This window comes from Cornus florida, unplaced genomic scaffold, assembly GCF_030987335.1.
Source record: "Cornus florida cultivar Cherokee Brave unplaced genomic scaffold, ASM3098733v1 CherokeeBrave_3.0.0_Hap2_Chr11, whole genome shotgun sequence".
In the NCBI taxonomy this organism is placed as follows: domain Eukaryota; kingdom Viridiplantae; phylum Streptophyta; class Magnoliopsida; order Cornales; family Cornaceae; genus Cornus; species Cornus florida.
Genome location: NW_026775581.1, coordinates 115,278,598 through 115,298,243, shown reverse-complemented (window position 1 = coordinate 115,298,243; position 19,646 = coordinate 115,278,598). Strand labels below are relative to the sequence as shown.

Sequence of the window (19,646 nt, the reverse complement as noted above, 5' to 3'; positions counted from 1 at the left end):
ATTTCATTTCAACAGTGACTTAACTGGGAAAACAAACAAACAAACAACAAACCAACCTTCTACAAAGGAAATTCTTACAGTTCAATATATTTAACTCTAATATGAGTTCTCAAGCTACAATAACAAAAACAAACAAACAAACAACAAACCAACCTTCTGCAAAGGAAATTCTTACAGTTCAATATATTTAACTCTAATATGCGTTCTCAAGCTACAATAACAAAAACAAACAAACAAACAACAAACCAACCTTCTACAAAGGAAATTCTTACAGTTCAATATATTTAACTCTAATATGCGTTCTCAAGCTACAATAACAAGCAAAAAATTTACCTATTCCAGGACTTAGTATGACCTCAAACCAAGGGCTGGCAATGGCAACCAAAATGAAAAATCATTACACATACAAGCCCCACTCAAAATCTATGGAGATTGCTCTACCAGCTCCCTTTTGCATCACTTAATCGTATGGTTTTCCTACAAAACAACATGATCTCAGCAACTTTGTCGAATCAATAGATTGGCGTGTTGCCTCCGGGTAATGCAATTGTTGCTGACACCAAAATCAAAGTGTTTAGCATACCAATGTGTCAGTGGCATAGCGATATTAACCTCTTACTTTCCAAAAATAGGTCAGAGGTTCAAGTCTTACGAGAGACAAGTGTGTGTGTGAGTACCAACTATAAAAAATAAAAATAAAAAGGTGTTTAGCATCTGTTTTGTTCTTCAGTCATCGGGTAGGGGAAATTTAACTCTCATAAGACTGGAAAAGGAAAGAGGGAGTACCAACATGGAAAACAATATCTTCTCTCATATAATTTTTATAAATAATGAAAAAATGTTTAACTCATAACTGTCCTGGAGGCATGAATTCCCTTCCCAGAATAAAAGCAGCAGTTTGATAGAGAGATCTACTGCTAGCGTTCATGAAGATGTTAACAACCGTCTCATACCGGTTTTCTGCTCTGAAGTAAGCCTGGAAGGGAACTTGATATTGAACTTAATCCTCAAGTTCCCTTTTCTGGAAGGTTCCCTAGGGATTGGCATCCCTTCTCCTCTAACAACTTCTTCATAGGTAGGGCTGATAACAGCATTGATAGGAATTGTCAGATTCCGCCCATCAAGGGTTGTCAGCTGCGCAGTGTAACCTGTCAGAGCTTCTACAAGAGAGATCTTTAGTGTGACAATCAGATCATTTCCATCCCGCTTGAAGATACTGTGAGGCTTCTCATCAATAATGAAGACAAGGTCTGAGGGTATGACTCCTTTCTGTTCATTACCCTTCTCTGGAAAAGTTATTTTTGTTCCCTTCTTCCAGCCCGGTTTGATCTCAATTGTAAGAATTTCTTCAACTGTGGTGGGTCTCCTGGACAGAAGATAAATTACATAAATAAAAATCAATTGAAAAATAACAAAATATGTACAAACAATTATAAAGAGTTTGGTTTAAAATAGCTCTAACTTGCCAATCAGATCTCTGTGCCTCCACTACTACTCTATTATACTTTGCTACTCTTTGGCAGTATATAATCTCCCAAGTCAGACCCACAAGAATGAGCAAAAGCACTTAACTAGGGAAAAAACATAATCTCAATGCGAAACAAATAAGTATTAGCTAAAAGAAGGGGGAGAAAAAGAAAAAGAAGGAATAATGGCACAACATATACAGCAATAAGAGCAAATATTTTGGTCCAACAATGAAGAGTTCAAGACCTTTATAAAAATCTTCTGAAGGAAAAAGGTTAAAGATTTTAATTGCAGAAAAAATGATTTTCGATAACTTCTTGATTCCTCTTCCCAGATTTATCGTTTATTAATTTCCTGGCGTAGTGTGAGATAGAGATAGGCATATCTCATTTTAACAATGACTGAACCAATGAACGAAAGTGGGAGAAATGGAACTTAACCCCCTTTTTCTTTTATGACGGACAAATCACTCCCTGAACAAACTATCCTTCGTATTTATATACATACATTCTAACTTATCAAAAAAAAAATTATATATATACATTCTAACTATATATGAATAGTAACTCATAAATCACTGCAACAAATACGCCTCCCTTTTGTGGTTCAGCAGGCTAAACTTAGTTTCCATTTGCTGTTGTGGTTCAGCAGGCTACAAATGCTTTTAGTTTTAGCTGTATTTTCTTGAGAAAGACAATTTTATAGGAAAAAATAATAATAATAAAAAAACCATGTACAAGAAAAAGAAAGGCACTCCCCCCTATAAACAGTTAGCTGTTTTTGGTAGGCACAAAAAAGTACTTTTAGGCACCACAAAGCTTTTAGCCAAAGCTCAAATTTGATACTTTGCGTATGGAGTAGAGGTAATTTTTTTTGGGGGGGGGGGGGGGGTGATTGTACTTATAGAATGAATGTATTCATGATAAAAGCTTTAACTATTGTATTCCTGATTACTACTGACCTTTCAACTGTCAGCATTTTTTACTTCTCTGCAAGAAAAAATGATCCATTTAGAGAAACAGGCTATTAGAGTATAATCCAAGTTTTGCCTCCTCTCCAAATGAAACTATTATTTTTTAATAAACACAACTAACATGAACAATAATTGAAGATCAAATGAGAGAAAATATGTAAAGATGGTTTGGACATGTGCAAAGAAGACCTTTAAATGCAACTTAGGAAAGGTGGCATTGTCCACATTGAGGATAATACTAGGGGGAGAGGAGGACTAAAGTTAATGTGGGTATAGTTAGTGACGAAAGATATGATAGCATGTGGATTGACTGAGGCTATGGCCTTAAATAGAGCATAATGAAAATATGGGATTCATGTAGCCGACCCCAAATAACTGAGAAAAGGCATGGTTGTTGTTGTTATACAACTAACATGAACACCACCTTTCAAAAAAAAAAAATCACATGAATATAGAATTACAAAGCATAATTAGAAAAATCACCATCTTAATACGTATAGTTTTTTGAAGTTTATACACAAGAAGACGGAACCTAGATTAGTACAACTGAGTTAATGTTTAGCCATAGCATGACTCTCAAATGTAGCAATTCCGAGTATTTACAAAGCCCCAACTCTCAAATGTAGCAATTCGATACGTTTCCAAAGTTAAAATACCACTAGCTGTTTTCCAAAGTTGGAAAATCACCAATCGCTTTAAATGGACCTTCCCTTATCTTCTCATTACAGAAAAAACCCCAACTCTCCCCAAAAAAATTTAAAAAAAAAAAAAAAAGAAAGAAAGAAAAAATACAAGAACACGCCAATTGCATCTTCTCTCTAGTTTCACTTTGTTTCTGGACTATAATTTTTTCCCTTTCTCTCTAAGAGTTTATCTCTCGGTCAAAGATGTTTCTAGAGCAAGCAAAGAACACAATCCACTCTTTGATAGAACGAAAAAGATTGCTACAGAGTGAAGCTGTTAATATAAATCAGCGTCAAATTCTCTCTCCTCCTAGCTAATTACATGGGCTTTCACATTTGTCTGCAATTACAACACTTACACCCACTGTTTACCTCTGTGCATCAGTCACCAATGAGACTCTTTAACATTTTTTTTTTTTTTGATAATTAAAGATGTAGTGACAAGCGTTCAAAAGGGGATCGAATCCCTCAGAAAATACAAGAGACTCTTAACATTTGAGCGAAAGAAAAAGAAAAAGGACCCTTATTTAATATTATAATTACCATAATCCATCAAGAGATTCCATGGTGTTCACCCCCATTTTCTTTCCCCTGCAAAAATAATGTCAAAATGAACAAATTGTTTTTCTTTTTCTTTTTAACTTGCAATCCCTCCCATTGATTTCTTTATGCTTCTAACAATTTTTCTCTCAAGGGGTGGGTGGTGATCTTTGTTTCTTGCAAAAACCCGAAATTGCTAGTGACCTCCAAAGGGGGAAGAAAATGATATTATAGAGTGAGAAGAGACAAAATGAAAAAGAAGAAGAGACAACAATATGCTCCTGAGAAGAGACCCAATTATGCTCTTGCCAGGGTAGGAGATGTTTGATCAATCTGTTCTTCGACCATAAGGACGAGAATATGAAATTACAAATCCCTTTTTTTTTTTTAAGGGAAGATCTAGGCTTTGAAGATGATGACGTGAAATTTTCACGATGGATTTTACTCTATCAGCTAGATAAAAGTTACTGTGGTCCACTTTCCAGAACAAATGATTAGTAGTATTTTAACTTTGGAAGGGCATTGAAGTGGTTTTAGACATTTGCCATTGGATGACATCCATCGGTGAGAATCTTAGTCACACATCAAATTCCTCCGGGACGGGAGCAACTAAATGCCACTGTGTGTGTGTGTGTGTGTGTGTGTAATATCAGTTCTAAGATACCACAAATATGAGAATTTAACAAGCATAAGGTCAAAACACAAAAAACAAAATGCAGTTATGAACTTATGGTTAATGCATCACATAACAATTATTATATTTCTTTTCTTAGACGAGAACTATTTAGAAAAATATAAAAATACAGAAAACAGAAGGGATTTCAAGATTACAGGAACATCCATTTACAAGCCCACCAAAAATGCAAGAAAGTACTAAAAGTATGGAGTATTTTTTAAAAATAATTATAATTATTATTATAGCTTCCACAGATTCAGTCTATTTCAAATATTCGTAAACCTCTAACAAAATCCTTATAACTTTCACGCTACTATGACCATAGGAAAGAAATGAAACTACATATCTAATTTCAGGTTCAGTTTTAAGGAAGTGCATTGTAAGAAGACCTGCATTCTTTCCTTTTCCCACAATTTTCATTAACCAGACAAAGAACAAAAGAATAACAAACTTATAGCTGAAAAGGGAAACTTAATATAAATGTGTGTGTGTGTGTGTGTGTAAGGTGTATATATATCATGCACAGGAATGCAGGTGTCACCATTTCAACACTGTCATGTGTTGGACAAAAGTTCAACAACTCTAGACACAGTCACAACTGCATATATGAAACCTCTATATCGCGGTCCATGTTTACGTTTGTGCATGTCCATGAAAATTCATAAAAAGGAAGTAAATCACAAGAAAAATATGAATTTTATTACAGGTTCAACAAGAAAAAAAGGCACAATAAAGTTTTCTTTTAAGTACAAAAAATATATATAAAAAAAATAGACACACTGCAATTTCCATAGAAAGTGACTTGCATGTCACGATCAAATAAGTCTTATAATTGTTCATATCTCTAATTTTTGCAGTAACATTTTATAAAACTATTTCATTTTCATGTACTTTGTGGATGAAGTTATCTTTATTTTAAATAATAAATACCTTATCAATTCTCAATGCCTGAAAAGCAATTTACTATAAACAATTAAACAGTGCAGAATCTCTATTGTGAGAATATGACCAGTCTTGCAGTTATAGTTAAATCTTAAACTTTTGCAATGTATCAAAACACATAGTATAGCTAAATACAACATTCCACACATCAAACTTCTTTGAAGCCAATTAAAGTAACTTCTTCATGCATAAATAATAATGAGTTATGGGAACTCGTGTGTGTATGAGGCGCAACTAAGTGTTTGAGTCTCAAACTATCAAATCCCCAAAGCCGAATGCCTAGGATACAGCTAAATATATTAATTAAAATTCATCTTTTATTTGCTAGAGTAAAAATATTGATTCTATGCAATAAAAGGAAACTTGAAATACTGGGTGCATGTCCAATCAGTCGTGTTTAACACGAACCCTAAATCTAAGCTTCATTGTTTTTCAACACTCAATATATCATAGATCATAGATCATAAATAACTAACCCCAAAACTAAACAACAAATCAATTGAGATTGGCATTGTAGCTTACCCACTAGTATCAATAACTTCTCTGGAAATCCTCATCTTCTTATTAGCGCCCTTGTATAGATCCTCCAAACTACACGGCTGCGGCTGCTCTATTGGCGCCCCCTTCCTAGGCACAATACTGGACCCCTCACTGCCTCCACCGCGAAATGTAGCAAACATTTCATCAGTAAACATACTCCTCGGAAAACCAGAAGTGCTAGCACGAGACCCTCCCACGTCCCCCATCCCTCCAAATGGACTCGAAAACCCAAAAAACTCAGAGAATATGTCGTTGGCATTGCGCGGATTGAATCTGAACATTGACGGACCACCACCGTCGGATGGTCCGCCAAAGCCACCGGCACCGGGAGGCGGCACCTGTCCCTTCAATCCTTCCTCCCCGAACTGGTCATAGACCGCACGCTTTTGTGGATCACTCAAAACCTAACAATATATAGTACAAACGGCCAAAAGAGAATATATATATATATATATATATATATATATAAACGATACAATGCAATTGTTAATTGAATCAAAAAAATAAAATTGAAAACTAAGAAATTAGGGTTTATGTATATATAGATGTGTGTGTATTTGAGTATATACATACATCGTAGGCTTCGGAGATTTGTTTGAACTTGGCTTCGGCGTCTTTCTTGTTATTAGGGTTTTTATCGGGGTGCCATTTCATGGCGAGCTTTCGATATGCTTTCTTCAAGTCGTCCTCTTTGGCGTTTCGGTCCACCTGAAGAAGCTTGTAGTAGTCCACCCCCATGTTTCCAAGACACAGACACACACTCACTTCACTTCCTCTCTTCTCTCCCTCGTTCTCTGACTTGTTGGTTACTACAACTCGATGGTGTCGATGTGCAGGTCATCAACCAGGGAGAAGATCGGCCTGCAAGGTTTCGTGTGGTCCACCGCTGAGAGCCAATTGGCGTTGCTATCGCTGGGTGATGCTTTTTATAATTAATACCTTTATTTATAGAAAAATAATAATAATAACTGGGTAATACTAATATTATTGAACATAATTTTTTAAAAAAAACCTTTCCTGATTATTACCTTTCCTGATTGTGACGCGTGTACTTTCATATTGTTTTCACAAAAAAAAAAAAAAAAAAAAAAAAAAAAAAAGGGTAATAGAATCTTTTGATTTAACAGGTTTTTTTTATTTAACTATTATTAAATTAGATATGAATATGAAAGACATTTTACACTTTATACATATACAACCACCTGTCGAAATACATTTTTAAAAGTATAAATTTGTAAGGCCTAATTAGTTTGTTTCTCAAGAAACTGTTCCCAAAAACTATTTAATAGACCGCTCTAATAAAATTAGTTGTTTTATTGAGTTTTTAGAATCAGTCTACCAATCTTCTGTTTGTATGTATTTCCAATTTTTTGTTTTTAGAAAAAAAAAAAAAACAAACAGACAAACAAATAAATAATTATTGAAAACACAACCAAAAAGACTGACCCGTTTGGCATGTTATGTGTTTTGAGCGTTACAGATTTTGGTCAATATCAAAATAACCATTTTATTGTAGGGGTGTTTTTTTTTGTAGAAATCGGAAACATATTTAGTAACGAAATTTTGTTTTGGAAAATTCAAAAATTTATTTTAGTTCAACTGCTACAATATCAAAATATATAATATCACCAATTTCAAAGATGTGGACTAATAATATATTAACATATGATCTTTAATTATCAAATCAAATATGGTGGGTAGATATTCACTTATCAAATCAGAAATATCATTTTGAATACCATCTATGATTTGATAATTAAAATAGGACAGTATCACCAAATTAGTGATATTAGTTTTGGTCAAAAAATCTTATATGTTATGAATTATTCCATACCAATATTAGTCGGCCAAACATGATATATGTCCAAATTTGGATACCAATATAAAAATAATAATATCATAATACTTTTCAAACAGGCCTGCTTTATGTTTTCTGATAACCGAAAAAAAATAAAAAATTGTACAAAAATGATTAACTTGTGAAACTTTTTTCCTAAAAAAAACTCAGTTAAAGAAAAAATCAATTTATTTCCATATAAACACTTTTTTTTGTGTTTTTATGAATTCCTAACACGTGGCAAGCCAAATAAACCTTTAATCCTTTACTTTTTACATTTTTTTTTTATTTTTTATTTTTATTCAGTCTACCATCGAATATATTCCCTGTCCTATTTGTGCCAACTTCTAAGCAATTGCCCAAATTTATATTTTTTTATTTTTTTTTAAAAAGTCATAACTTGTCATTATAGTATCTCATTGGAGTTATATAGACGATTATTTTTTTATTTAAAAAAAAAAAATGGGAATAAACATATTCATACAGTCACTTGCTCTTATAACAACTTGAACTTCTAAGGCAAAAACGTACCAGTATACTACTAGGTTTGATATCCTGACAATTAATTCAGACAGCCAAAATTCACACATTATTGAGTGTATAGCTTACTTTTCTTATTTTTGTGAAATACAACAAAAAAAATAAATTACCGATTAGATTAAATTTAACAGTTATTTTTCAAATCCACCTATATCTTTTTTTTGTATTCTTTTTCTTTTAATACAAAATCACTCTCGCATTATTCTTAGTTTTTATATTTAATTTTACCATTACAATATGAATAAAAGGTATAGGTGGGTTTGAAACTGTAACAAAATTGGTTCAATATTTAATTTGACCATTACACAAATTGGATTTAAAGGGTAGAGGTGGGTTTGAAACTGTAACAAAATAAGATAATGGTAAAATTAAGTTTAGAAACTAAAAACAGGGTGAGAGTAGTTTTGTGTTAAAATAAAAAAATATAGATGTGTTTGAAAAATGACCATTAAATTTAATCTTAACGGTCCATATAAAAAGTGTGGATTAATTTTCTTACTCTACGAATAACAAAAGATCAGCACTTACTCTTCAAATCAATAAACTTGACAATAACATTTTAGATTACTTATCTATGCACTCCAACTTGTATTTATAACCTAAGAGGTTACATTCATAATTATGTTTTTTAAGTAAGACATAACCATAAGAGAAGTTGTGTCTGTCTGTGAATATACACCTCTTCAAATTCAAACACCAACGTATATATAATTAATTTAATAATATATTTTTGACACATATAATATTAAATTTTGACTAAATAGACTCAGGACTCCACCATATAACTCATGAAACTTATGTTGTGTTTCGTATGCAAGAATATAATGAAATGAGAATAAGATGGAGTGAAATAATCATTCTCATTCTATTGTTTAGTTACGAATATGGAATAATGTAGAAATGAAATGATAATAACCATTCTAATATTTGATTTAACCAATTTAAAATGTAAAATGGAATGAATTATAAAAAATACCACTCTCAATGACAAATAAATTAAATTAATAAAATACCATTCTTTTATAATTTTTAAAAGAAATGGAGGCGACGGTGAATGGCGGCGACAACGTTGGTGGAGGAAGAAGGCGGTGGAATTGGTGTAGGTAGTGGTGGTGGAAGGCGGCAAGGGTGTAGGTGGTGGTGGTGGTGGCAGAAGGTTGCAGCGACAGAAGACAGTGGAGGTGGTTCTGATAGAAAGGCGATTCAGATTTAGGTAAAAGGCGACGCCGACGACAGTAATGGAAGGCAATGGAGGTGGCGACAATGGTGGAATGCAGCGACGATAGTGATGGTGGAAGTCAGTGGTGGTGTCAGCGACGACGTGTGGCGGTGGAGGCAAAAGGTAGCGACAATGGTGGCGATGGCAGTGACGATGGTAGATGTGGCGGTGGTGAAATGCAAGATTGCAATGAATGTTTTTTTGACTTGAAACATGATCAATTTTTATGGAACTTAAATTTTTTTAAAAAAAAATTTATTTGAAAATGAAATGATCTTTTCGTAAGTTTATTTATGTAATGAAAGTTCATTCCCACTTAAAATTTTATATTAAACTAAAAAAAAAATGATTGAAATGAATATTCTATTCCATCGCAACATTGAAGTGGTCATGTCTGCACTCACCACAAAGCACAACCCTTCGCATTTTGAATATGAACAGTGGTAGCGGACCAGTTAAAGTGAATTCCTCAGCCTATAACCTTTGACGAGGAGTGCAAATTGCAATAACATATACCACCGTCCTTGCTGGTTAGGATTCCTAAAATTTTACAGTTAATTAAATGTCTCCTTTCATCATGGAACATTTAAAATATAAATTTATAGGACAAAAGTGTCACTTTAATTATTTTTTCTTTTCTAAGTTAATCCGTATACATATATAAATACGTGTATATACATATCAATTAAATTCTTATTATGAATTATTATTATTTTCTTTCTATATATATATATATATATTTTATGAATTCTTTTATTTCTTTTTTTTAATTGTATTTCAGCTATATATGAAGTATGTATATAATTACTATATATATATCATCTAATATTTGTTAATCAATATTTCTCTGCTATGAATCCATATATATATAATTATATATATACGAAAGTAACTGTTCGTATATATAGATAGTCAATTTATATATATATACTTGTTTTGATTATGTTTGCTAGCTTTTTTATATTTTTACATATATCAACATTGAAAAAATAGCACGTCAAAGAATTCACTTTAATTAGTGGCCTAAAAATCATTTTTCTTTGAATATTGGCGTGGGGGTGTGTATGTATATATAGATATTTTTTTGGGTTGGTTTTTTAGTTCATTCTTTTATTTAATTAATTAATAATTAAAATTAATGATAAAAGCTCAGAAGTAATTGGTCGAAAGCAAAACGATAGCGTCGTTTACACACGCTCCGCTCTCTCTGTTTTTAGTCTCTTTCGCGTTACATTACCTGCCAGATCTTTCTCTCTCCTCACCCTACTCTCCTCTCTGCGAATCGAATTCATCCTATACTTTCGTTCTGCATATACAAACTCAGATCCATTCCATTCACTTTTGATCATATTTTTGATGGAAATGGCTTCAATCTCTTCAAGTCCCCGAACTGTAGAAGAAATCTTCAAAGATTATAGCGGTCGAAGAACTGGCGTAGTTCGTGCTTTGACTTTCGGTACTCTCATGCTTTATACTTTCTTTCCACTCTCTCTTTAAATTCTTGTTATTCTTTCTTGAAATCTTGTCTGACTTGGCGACTTTGGCTTCTCTCAGATGTTGATGAATTCTGTGGTCTCTGTGATCCAGGTGATTTTGAGTTTTAATTTACTTTTTTCTTATCGTAGATTCGAGTTTTCACTTTATATTGTTCAAATTTTTTATTTTTCTTAAGTTTTTTTTCTTGATATTATTTGACCTCGGAATTAATATTTTGTATATGTTTGTTTATAATTGAATTCGTTAATAGGAGGATTGATTTAGACTCTATTTGATTTTGGATGAAACTGAAAATATAATGGAAATAAACAAGGGAAAGTGTATTCAATTTCCTCTTCTTGCTCTTTTAGGAGGATTATTTACTGACAGATTTTGCCCTCAATGTTGTTGATTAATTAATGGTTGGATGCTTGGAGAGCAATTAAGAAAGATTTAAATTTTAAGATTTCTTGAAGTCATTTTGGTACAGTTCAAATTTGTATGGATTTCCTTAGGAGCCCTATTTATTCCTTTTTTAACAAATGTTCTGTCTGATACCGAACCTACCCTCTTAGTTTCTAGGAAAAAAACCCAACTTAGTTCTGCCAAGAACTGAAGGAAAATTTAGTTGATTTGATTATTTTGTTGATGAACCAGATCATCTGACATTTTTTTTTTTCTTTAGTTATATCCGTCATTCCCGTTCTTTTGCATATATTCTTTATCTGTATTTTCTTCATTGATTGATTAGAGAAGGAGAATTTAAGCCTGTATGGACATCCAAATGAGACTTGGGAAGTCTCTCTTCCAGCAGAGGAAGTTCCTCCAGAGCTTCCAGAGCCAGCATTAGGAATTAACTTTGCAAGAGATGGCATGGACCGGAAAGATTGGCTTTCGCTGGTTGCTGTCCATTGCGATTGTTGGTTGCTTTCTGTGGCATTCTATTTTGGAGCCCGGCTTAACCGCAATGAAAGGTAAATTATTTTTCTTCCTTTTATGTTCAGCGGATGTCGGCAATAATTACACCATAGTGAATCTGATGCACTTGTTGATAATAGACTTGCTATGCTTGAGAAGCTCGTAGTGATTCTTTCCTGTTAAATGTTTGGTTTGTCAGCATCACTGTCTTGACATTTGGATTGATATTTGTTAAGTAAATCTATTATCGTATTAGCATGTCTTCAATTTGTTTAGACATATGTTAGTTGACAAATTTCATAACAAGAGGAGTCTATAACTAGAACAAGATGTTAGTTTGATTTTTATTAAGTAAATCTATTCTTGCTCCAACTGGGATATCCTTTGAATCTTTTATTGTTTTGCTATACTAACTCAAATGTTATTAGGATGAGTGCACTTGCCCTGTAGGAATTTTCCTGGCTAACACACAAAAGATGTAGTCTGTTCCTTTTTATGGTGACATATGACATTGATTGCATTATATTAAAATTTCATGATGTCAAAATTACCATAGTAGTATTAAAATTGGTTTAAAATGTTAGGATGAGTTCACCTGCCTGTTATCATGGCAGTATAATTCAACGCACTAAATTACCTATGTAGATGTACAATTACACTGACTACATAAAAACAAAAAAACGCATAATGAGGTCGGAAAGAAGTTCACTCTCTTTAGATCCTACTCTCTTCTTCTTCAACTTCTTCTCCTCTCTCTCTCTCTCTCTCTCTCTCTCTCTCTCTCTCTCTCTCTCCTTTTATTCATGGCAGCCGCCTGCCACTTGTCAAATCTGTTTCGACACCGTGTTTCGTTTGATCGGGCTCCACTTCATCCAAAAGAATCACCTTGTTCCTGGATTTTACCATTTTATCCCTGGTTTCCTTCCTTGTCTCTCTCTCTCTCTACCCCTTTTATACAGGGAATTTTCATGGCAGCTGCCTGCCACTTGTCAAATCTGTTTTGACACCTGGGTGTTTTGTTTGATCGGGCTCCACTTCATCCAAAAGAATCATCTTGTTCCTGGATTTTATCATTTTATCCCTGGTTCCCTTTCCCCCATCTTGTCTTTTGTTGCCTTTAACCTTTAGGATCTAGTCTGAACTAAGGTCATCACACATAGGGCTCCTCACCCTTTCCCATGTTGGCACATGGGCTGTCATTCACAAACCATGCCTTGACATATCATCCCCGGGAAGTGAGGAAGAGGCAGTTTCAAAGAGTTGGGCTTGTGGATTAAGAGAAAGTGCTAGTTAGGAGGTGATGCTACGAGGATACTGCCACTATGATTGCATTAAAGCACATGTATCAGTAGCAGCAGGTTCAAAACTGAGGAATCGGAAAAATATTGTAGGACAACTGTCTCTCTTTGAGAGTAACAATGCATCATTGTATCTCCTTCCCTTTCGTCTATCTTTGCCTAGGTAACATATTTGACCTTGTATGAAAATACACCTCCGTCTTCTCCACACTCGTCGTTCTCCAACCACTGTCTTTGGGTTTTTGCAGCATAACGTGTATCAAACCTAATGATTTTTACCCACATCTTTCATGCTATGTTGCTCTCTGTCTTGTGCTGTGTCTCTGGTGGGATGGGGGGTATTATTTATGTATCATGCAACATTTTCTGAGTCATGCTTGTTTTCTCAGGAAACGTCTATTTAGCTTGATCAATGATCTGCCCACCGTTTTTGAGGTTGTAACAGAGAGAAAGCCTGCAAAAGACAAACCCAGTGCAGATAGCGGAAGCAAATCCCGGGGCAGCACAAAGGTGAGATATATCATACTTGATTTGGATTATTTCCTTATTATCTATATTTTCTAGGGTCCAGACAAACTAAATTTGTGGTGAGGTGTGCTGAAAGATATTGTAAACTGAGGTGTATATTTACAATGATGTTCTATTGTTGTATACTGAAGTAATGCATTGTATGTATGAATTAAACCTGATTTATGAAAATGACAAGTAATTCTTTTTTTCTTCCACTTATCCAGTAAATTTTTTCCCTTTAAAACCGATGCATCCATATCCCTGTAGTTAACTTGGATTCTTTATCTGTAGAGATCAAGTGATGGGCAGGTGAAAAGCAACCCTAAGTTGGTTGATGAAAGTTACGAGGAGGAGGATGATGAACATAGTGAAACCCTATGCGGAAGCTGTGGTGGAAATTACAGTGCGGATGAGTTTTGGATTGGCTGCGACATCTGTGAGAGGTGGTTCCATGGAAAGTGTGTGAAGATAACACCTGCCAAGGCTGAGAGTATAAAGCAATACAAGTGCCCATCTTGCAGCATAAAGAGGGGTAGGCAGTAGTAGTCACAAAAACCAACGGAAAGGGATTAATGGCATTGATTTGATGGCTGACAAAGTAGTATAGCAATGTAACGTTTTAAAAGATTGTAATAGAATTGTTGTGATGTTTATTTGTAGCAGCAGATGCTTTCACTGGGGTCGAAGTGTGCCTTCTTCCTGTTGAATCCTTGTTCTTTTCTTATAAATAAATAATCTTTTAGTTTGTTGTATATGCTTCTTTGCGTGCCTCTTTTTCATCATTTACTTATTTTGGTATAAATAAAGAATATTTTAGTTTGTTGTATATGGACATTATACCTTGCATTGTGTGATTTTGGTACCGAGTTAAACGCTGCCAATTTTTTTTGTAGGATATTATGTGGAAGTGGTCTAATATTCAATTGATATCAATGATATAATGATCTTAATAATGTGTTCTGGAGGATTATTCTTCAGGTTTAACATGGTAGAGTGTGAGAAGTTTTGGACTCTGTTTGCTTGTTCAGTTATTTAGTTAAAATCTTAAATTGTGTTTAATCTGACATGCATGAATGGTTTCAATTGATTTTTCATAATTTTGAAAGCTATATTTGATATCCTCTCATTTATCTTCTTAATGAGGTTTGTGTCTCTACTTGCAGGGCAACACCAAAAACGTCTCCTGTGTATCCTAAAGGCTATGGGCATTCTTGACCAGAGACACACTTTCTCTCTCTCTCACACACAATTAAACTTTATTTAGTTTTAATTTCAAAGAAAAATGGTTATTTGAATCAAATAGCCACTAACATCTAATCTTATCAGTCTCCTTGCTACATCAACACCGAAGTTAAGTGTTGTCAATACCTAAAGGCAGTTACAATACAATAAGATGTATGATTGACACATTTTGTTACAGAATATTTCTTAGACAAGTCCCATATTTTTTTGCCAAAGTCCACCACGGAACTATGGCAGCATCAAGATTGATCCATGCCATTGATATCTAAAATAGAAATAACTTTAGAAACCCCATTTATTTTGTAACTAACATTTACATATATGCCTCGGGGCTCTAGAACATCAGAGTTGCATTTATGTCGCTCAGAGACAAGCGAGGAACAATCTTGAGAAAAATTATTTCTTACATGATTCATACACCAGAATTTTGAGAGTACATCGATTATATGTTTATATATATATGATACAGTTTAGCAAGCATAAACTGTGTGTAAAAATCAAGCTTCCCATCAATTTAATGTTGGGTAAAAAATTACACTCTATATAGCCTCTGCGGTGCTCAGCTTCCTTCGAGTTTCTGACTATCCTGCAATTTATCCACACTTTCAGTGCTCCCCGTGGTTGATTTTTCTGCAACAAGCTGCCCGACCTTTACATATTTCTCCATGAATTTATATTCCCAGTCCTGCAGAGCTTCAAGCTCAGAAGCACCGAGACCGTCAATGTTCCCAGTAAGATCTTGAGGGTCAAATGACATGAGAGCTAAGGCTCTGCTCGCATCCCTACCAGCAAACAAGGCATATGGTCCACCAGGACCATAAAACATCCTGCACATAAGGTGAAGTAATATCTTATGTGCCTATTTGATTTCAATAAACAAATAATAAGACGGAACATATAATAATAATGAAAAGGGAAGACACAATATCTTCCTTCCAAGTTGTAAGTGCCAGAAGCAACACACACACGTACACACACATATAAGAATCTATGAAAATCAAAAGAAAGATTTCCAAACATGAAATTGTTAAATTTTAAATAAAGAAGACAAAATGGAACGAATTGGTAATTTTGGATAAAGAAGACCAAAACTTGAAAACATTGCAAAAAAATATACTTGGTGATATAGCAAGAATGAAAGTTAAACATGGTGTTATCAAATTCATCAAGCAGGTTAAGCAATGTCAATCATATAGACAGTTTATATGTTTAAGGGCCTGTTTTATAACCATTTGTTTTCAGTTACCGTTTTGCTTGCATAATAATTCAAAACATGAAACAAAAAAAATGTTTGCTGCATGTTTCCATTCTTTCTTAAACAGCTTCACTACATAAGCGAACCTCAGATTCCAAATTTTCTTTTGCTGAAGGCAAGGAAAGAAGCTGCTTCCATGGTTGACAAAGTACCCAATTATGTTTTAAAAGTTCACTTTGAGGAACAAGGTTCTGCTTGGGCAGGAATAAAAGAAGGATTTAGGAGAGGCTCTATACCATCATTATCTACGGAAATCCTAGATCTATCTCTGCAAGGCTTATGGGTTCCATCAACTCTGGTGACAATGATGTTATGCCAGTTATAGAGCATAACTCAGTCAACTTCATCTAAAAACAATCTGTAAGCACGACAATTGATAGTTATGTAGAGTATGATTCTAAACAAGAGGCTCAAACCAATGTCCTTCTGCAATGAGGGGCGACTCAACCCATATAACAAGATACTGTGCAAGACACCACTGAAAGTTCATCTAGACAAAAGGAATTGTGGAAAGACATCCAAGACTCTTTCGGTAAGTCAGTTTCTACTAACAAATTGAATGACTTCATTTGAAGGGTGCTCTGGAACTTTTAAATCTTAAATCAAGTCTTAGTGAAGTGAACTGTTAAGGAAGACACTAACCTAGCAACAGCCAAGGTTGGCAAAAGCGACCTGAAGTATCATAAGCCATGCAGTAATGGTAAAACTAATAAAGATATCACGACCGAGTAGTTTGTTCACTCATTAAAAGGTTATGTTTAGGATTGGTACACCAACCGTGACCCAATTCTATAGATAGTTGAAAGTGATTGGAGCTATGGCTTTTCAATAGCTTTTATAGCACTCGGGGCATGTCAGCATGATTTAAATGCGCTAACACTTATCAATAGAAGGATGATCCTGTTATCAATTACATTGATAGAGGTCTCGAGAACCTTGAGCCCAGGGGCTGCTCTAGCCTTAGGCGAGTTAGGCGGCCGCCTAAGGCCCCAGCCAATAAAAAAGGCCTCAAAATATTATAGTTGCCTAATATATGATATATTGTAATTGTTTCTTTATTGAACACTAATTCTAATTTATTTATCTCCTAAAATAAGTCTGTTTTTTTTTTTTTTTTTTCCTCACTTCTCATCATCATTCATTCCTTTCATTAAGCTTTAACCAAGAGACAAATTATTATTATTATTATTTTTTTGTTTTCTCACTTCTCATCATCATTCATTCCTTTCATTAAACTTTAACCAAGAGACAAATTATATATCTCCTAAAATATCTCATTTTTTTTATTTATCTCGTAAAATATCTCATTAATATTTTATTTCTTTGTCTATCCTATACCGTTTTTTTTACACATTTTTTTGTTTTACACCAGCACTATATATATTTAATATTTTTTCAATAAATTGCACTACAATAAATATTTAGCCGTTGAGGAAGTAAAAAAACTTTTCATATTCTCTTTTTCTAGATTTTTATTTTATTTATTTAATAATTAATATATTATGATATGAAAAGACCCTCAAAAAGTAAGAAGGATGATTTTTAATTAATTATTATTTAATGTCACTTTTACTTTTCGCCTAAGGCCCCGATTTACAACAAGCCGTTGCTGCTTGAGCCTCATTTGCAAGGACAAACTTTCGGAAACATCTTCCAGAGGGAAGTGCACCCAAAAAATGCATTACAACTCCCGCTACATTCTAAAAGGCATCAAACTGAAGACCCTCGAATAATAGGTTACATGACTCACGACTCACGGCATGCAACAAAGGGGAAGGAAAGGTGTTCCTATTGGGAAGAAAATCGGTAGCAAATCTTTTCCAAGTGTATTAATAATGTCTGTGAATGGATGTTATAAAAGGTCAACGAAGTTATCAAAGTGAAAGTCTTTACACAACTTTCATTTGCAGACATTCATATAGAAACTCATCTTCCAAGTATCAAATAAGAAGAACCACTCACTTGCAAACCAATAAATTTAGGTTCAATTGAGTAAGAAATGTAAAAAGTTATTTACAACCCATACTAACAAGGATTCAAGATGTGCAAAGATTGTAGCCCAGTGCACGAGATCTGAGAAACTCGTATATTTTTTTTTCGAAGAAATAAAATATTTCTCCTATACCTCTAATCTAAAATCAGAACTTTGGAATCAAACTTGTTTTAATTTCATATCTAATTATTTAACCAAATCAACCCTTAAATATTACCCATTTCATAGTCAAGCAAAGCAAAGGACCAAACAATTAAATTGATGATAATTGGTTTAATTCATTATCAAATACTAAGAAGCAAAAAGACAGTAGTAAACAGTGAGATGGGTATGTACCTAGAGCGAGAAACATCGTAAATTTGCCCTTTGATGGCCATCAACAAGGGCTTGCTGGAATCAGAACCGTCATAGGCCCTCAATTGGTCCTCCGTAACATCTCCGAGCTGGACTGGCTCGCGCGGGGCGTAGTCGATGTTGGTCCTTTTGACGGCCGCGTAATCCCCGGCGGCTACGAACATTCCGCAGACAACTTTGTAGACGACCACCATCAGAGCTGCGATGGTGAAGAACGCCGCCGGCGATAGCCCACTGTACTCCGTGATTGAATCCATCACCGTTGCGTACAATCCCATTTTCTATTTTCCCTTCTGTTCTGTTGATAATTGAGAGGGACACTGATTTCAATGAACAATACACGCACATACATTAATATAAAGGTTTTAACACAAAAAATCAAGATAGGTGGGTGCGAGGTTGGACTTCAAAAGCCACCTACCAACTCCCACAATATATATATATATATATATATATCGGGAGACATAACCTTGTAAAGTAAATAAATATTACTTTTAAATGACACAATTGCCCTTATCTTTAAGGGCAAAGTACAGAAAAACCCCCCCTCAATTTGTGACCTCTTTCAATAAATCCCTTATTTATTATTTTACCAAATAACTCCTTAATTTGTAACATTTTTCCAATCAATTTTCCTTATTTAATGTTTTACCAAAGAACCCCCCTCAACTATCTGAAGGGGGTAAAATAGTTGACATTTGGATCAAAATACCCTTTATCTAAATATTAATTCTCCCAAATTTCAAAAACCTTCATAACCAAAGAGAAATAGGAATTTAAAAATCTACTCCAACGATCTTATTTTATTTTTAAGAAATAAAATGCTTGAGATATTTGGAATAAATTTTCAGAATTATTCATTTACATATGGAGTCGAATATATAAATAATTTAACCTCAACAGAGATTGATTTCATTAGATATCATGTTTTGCATCAAAGTATTTTCATTCTTTTATAGATTCGTCATTTAAAAAAATAATAATAATATTCAGTCTCTATTGGAGTTAATTTTTTTATATGTTATGCTCTATATGAAAATGAATACTTCTGAAAATTTTCTTGCAAATAGTCCGAGTATTTTATAAAAAATAAAATAAGATTCTTACAGTAGATTTTTAGATTGTCTATTTCTCTTTGGTTTTGAAGTTTTGTTAAACAAATATTATATTTCTGGAATCCTTA

The 19,646-nt window shown here is 33.9% G+C and overlaps 3 protein-coding genes across 3 annotated transcripts; 1 reads left to right on the top strand and 2 right to left on the bottom strand.

Annotated features, from left to right (window-relative positions):
- Window positions 1–154: 154 nt before the first annotated feature.
- LOC132283521 (uncharacterized) lies at window positions 155–6,748 on the bottom strand. Its single transcript, XM_059785478.1, has 3 exons — window positions 6,395–6,748; window positions 5,804–6,225; window positions 155–1,366 (listed from the first exon to the last, which is right to left on the bottom strand). Exons 1-3 carry the CDS (start codon window positions 6,557–6,559, stop codon window positions 925–927), a joined length of 1,029 nt encoding a protein of 342 aa, XP_059641461.1. The 5' UTR covers window positions 6,560–6,748; the 3' UTR covers window positions 155–924.
- A 3,849-nt stretch (window positions 6,749–10,597) lies between these two features.
- Window positions 10,598–14,371, top strand: LOC132287014 (PHD finger protein ALFIN-LIKE 1-like). The gene is made up of 5 exons (XM_059789475.1): window positions 10,598–10,873; window positions 10,972–11,004; window positions 11,645–11,867; window positions 13,499–13,619; window positions 13,911–14,371. Exons 1-5 carry the CDS (start codon window positions 10,774–10,776, stop codon window positions 14,160–14,162), a joined length of 729 nt encoding a protein of 242 aa, XP_059645458.1. The 5' UTR covers window positions 10,598–10,773; the 3' UTR covers window positions 14,163–14,371.
- A 756-nt stretch (window positions 14,372–15,127) lies between these two features.
- LOC132287015 (membrane steroid-binding protein 2-like) lies at window positions 15,128–18,882 on the bottom strand. Its single transcript, XM_059789476.1, has 2 exons — window positions 18,446–18,882; window positions 15,128–15,688 (listed from the first exon to the last, which is right to left on the bottom strand). The coding sequence occupies exons 1-2, from the start codon at window positions 18,739–18,741 to the stop codon at window positions 15,421–15,423; spliced, it is 564 nt and encodes a 187-aa protein (XP_059645459.1). The 5' UTR covers window positions 18,742–18,882; the 3' UTR covers window positions 15,128–15,420.
- Window positions 18,883–19,646: the final 764 nt, after the last annotated feature.

What these genes read in the sequence shown, in the direction of transcription:
- LOC132283521 (XM_059785478.1), bottom strand. Translation starts at nt 6,559, where the DNA reads ATGGGGGTGGACTACTACAAGCTTCTTCAGGTGGACCGAAACGCCAAA. An exon ending in AAATCTCCGAAGCCTACGAT is followed by an intron (nt 6,226 to 6,394) that starts GTATGTATATAC and finishes ATATATTGTTAG; the next exon opens with GTTTTGAGTGATCCACAAAA. An exon ending in GAAGTTATTGATACTAGTGG is followed by an intron (nt 1,367 to 5,803) that starts GTAAGCTACAAT and finishes TCTTCTGTCCAG; the next exon opens with GAGACCCACCACAGTTGAAG.
- LOC132287014 (XM_059789475.1), top strand. Translation starts at nt 10,774, where the DNA reads ATGGAAATGGCTTCAATCTCTTCAAGTCCCCGAACTGTAGAAGAAATC. An exon ending in CTGTGGTCTCTGTGATCCAG is followed by an intron (nt 11,005 to 11,644) that starts GTGATTTTGAGT and finishes TTGATTGATTAG; the next exon opens with AGAAGGAGAATTTAAGCCTG. An exon ending in CGGCTTAACCGCAATGAAAG is followed by an intron (nt 11,868 to 13,498) that starts GTAAATTATTTT and finishes TTGTTTTCTCAG; the next exon opens with GAAACGTCTATTTAGCTTGA.
- LOC132287015 (XM_059789476.1), bottom strand. Translation starts at nt 18,741, where the DNA reads ATGGGATTGTACGCAACGGTGATGGATTCAATCACGGAGTACAGTGGG. An exon ending in TACGATGTTTCTCGCTCTAG is followed by an intron (nt 15,689 to 18,445) that starts GTACATACCCAT and finishes CCTTATGTGCAG; the next exon opens with GATGTTTTATGGTCCTGGTG.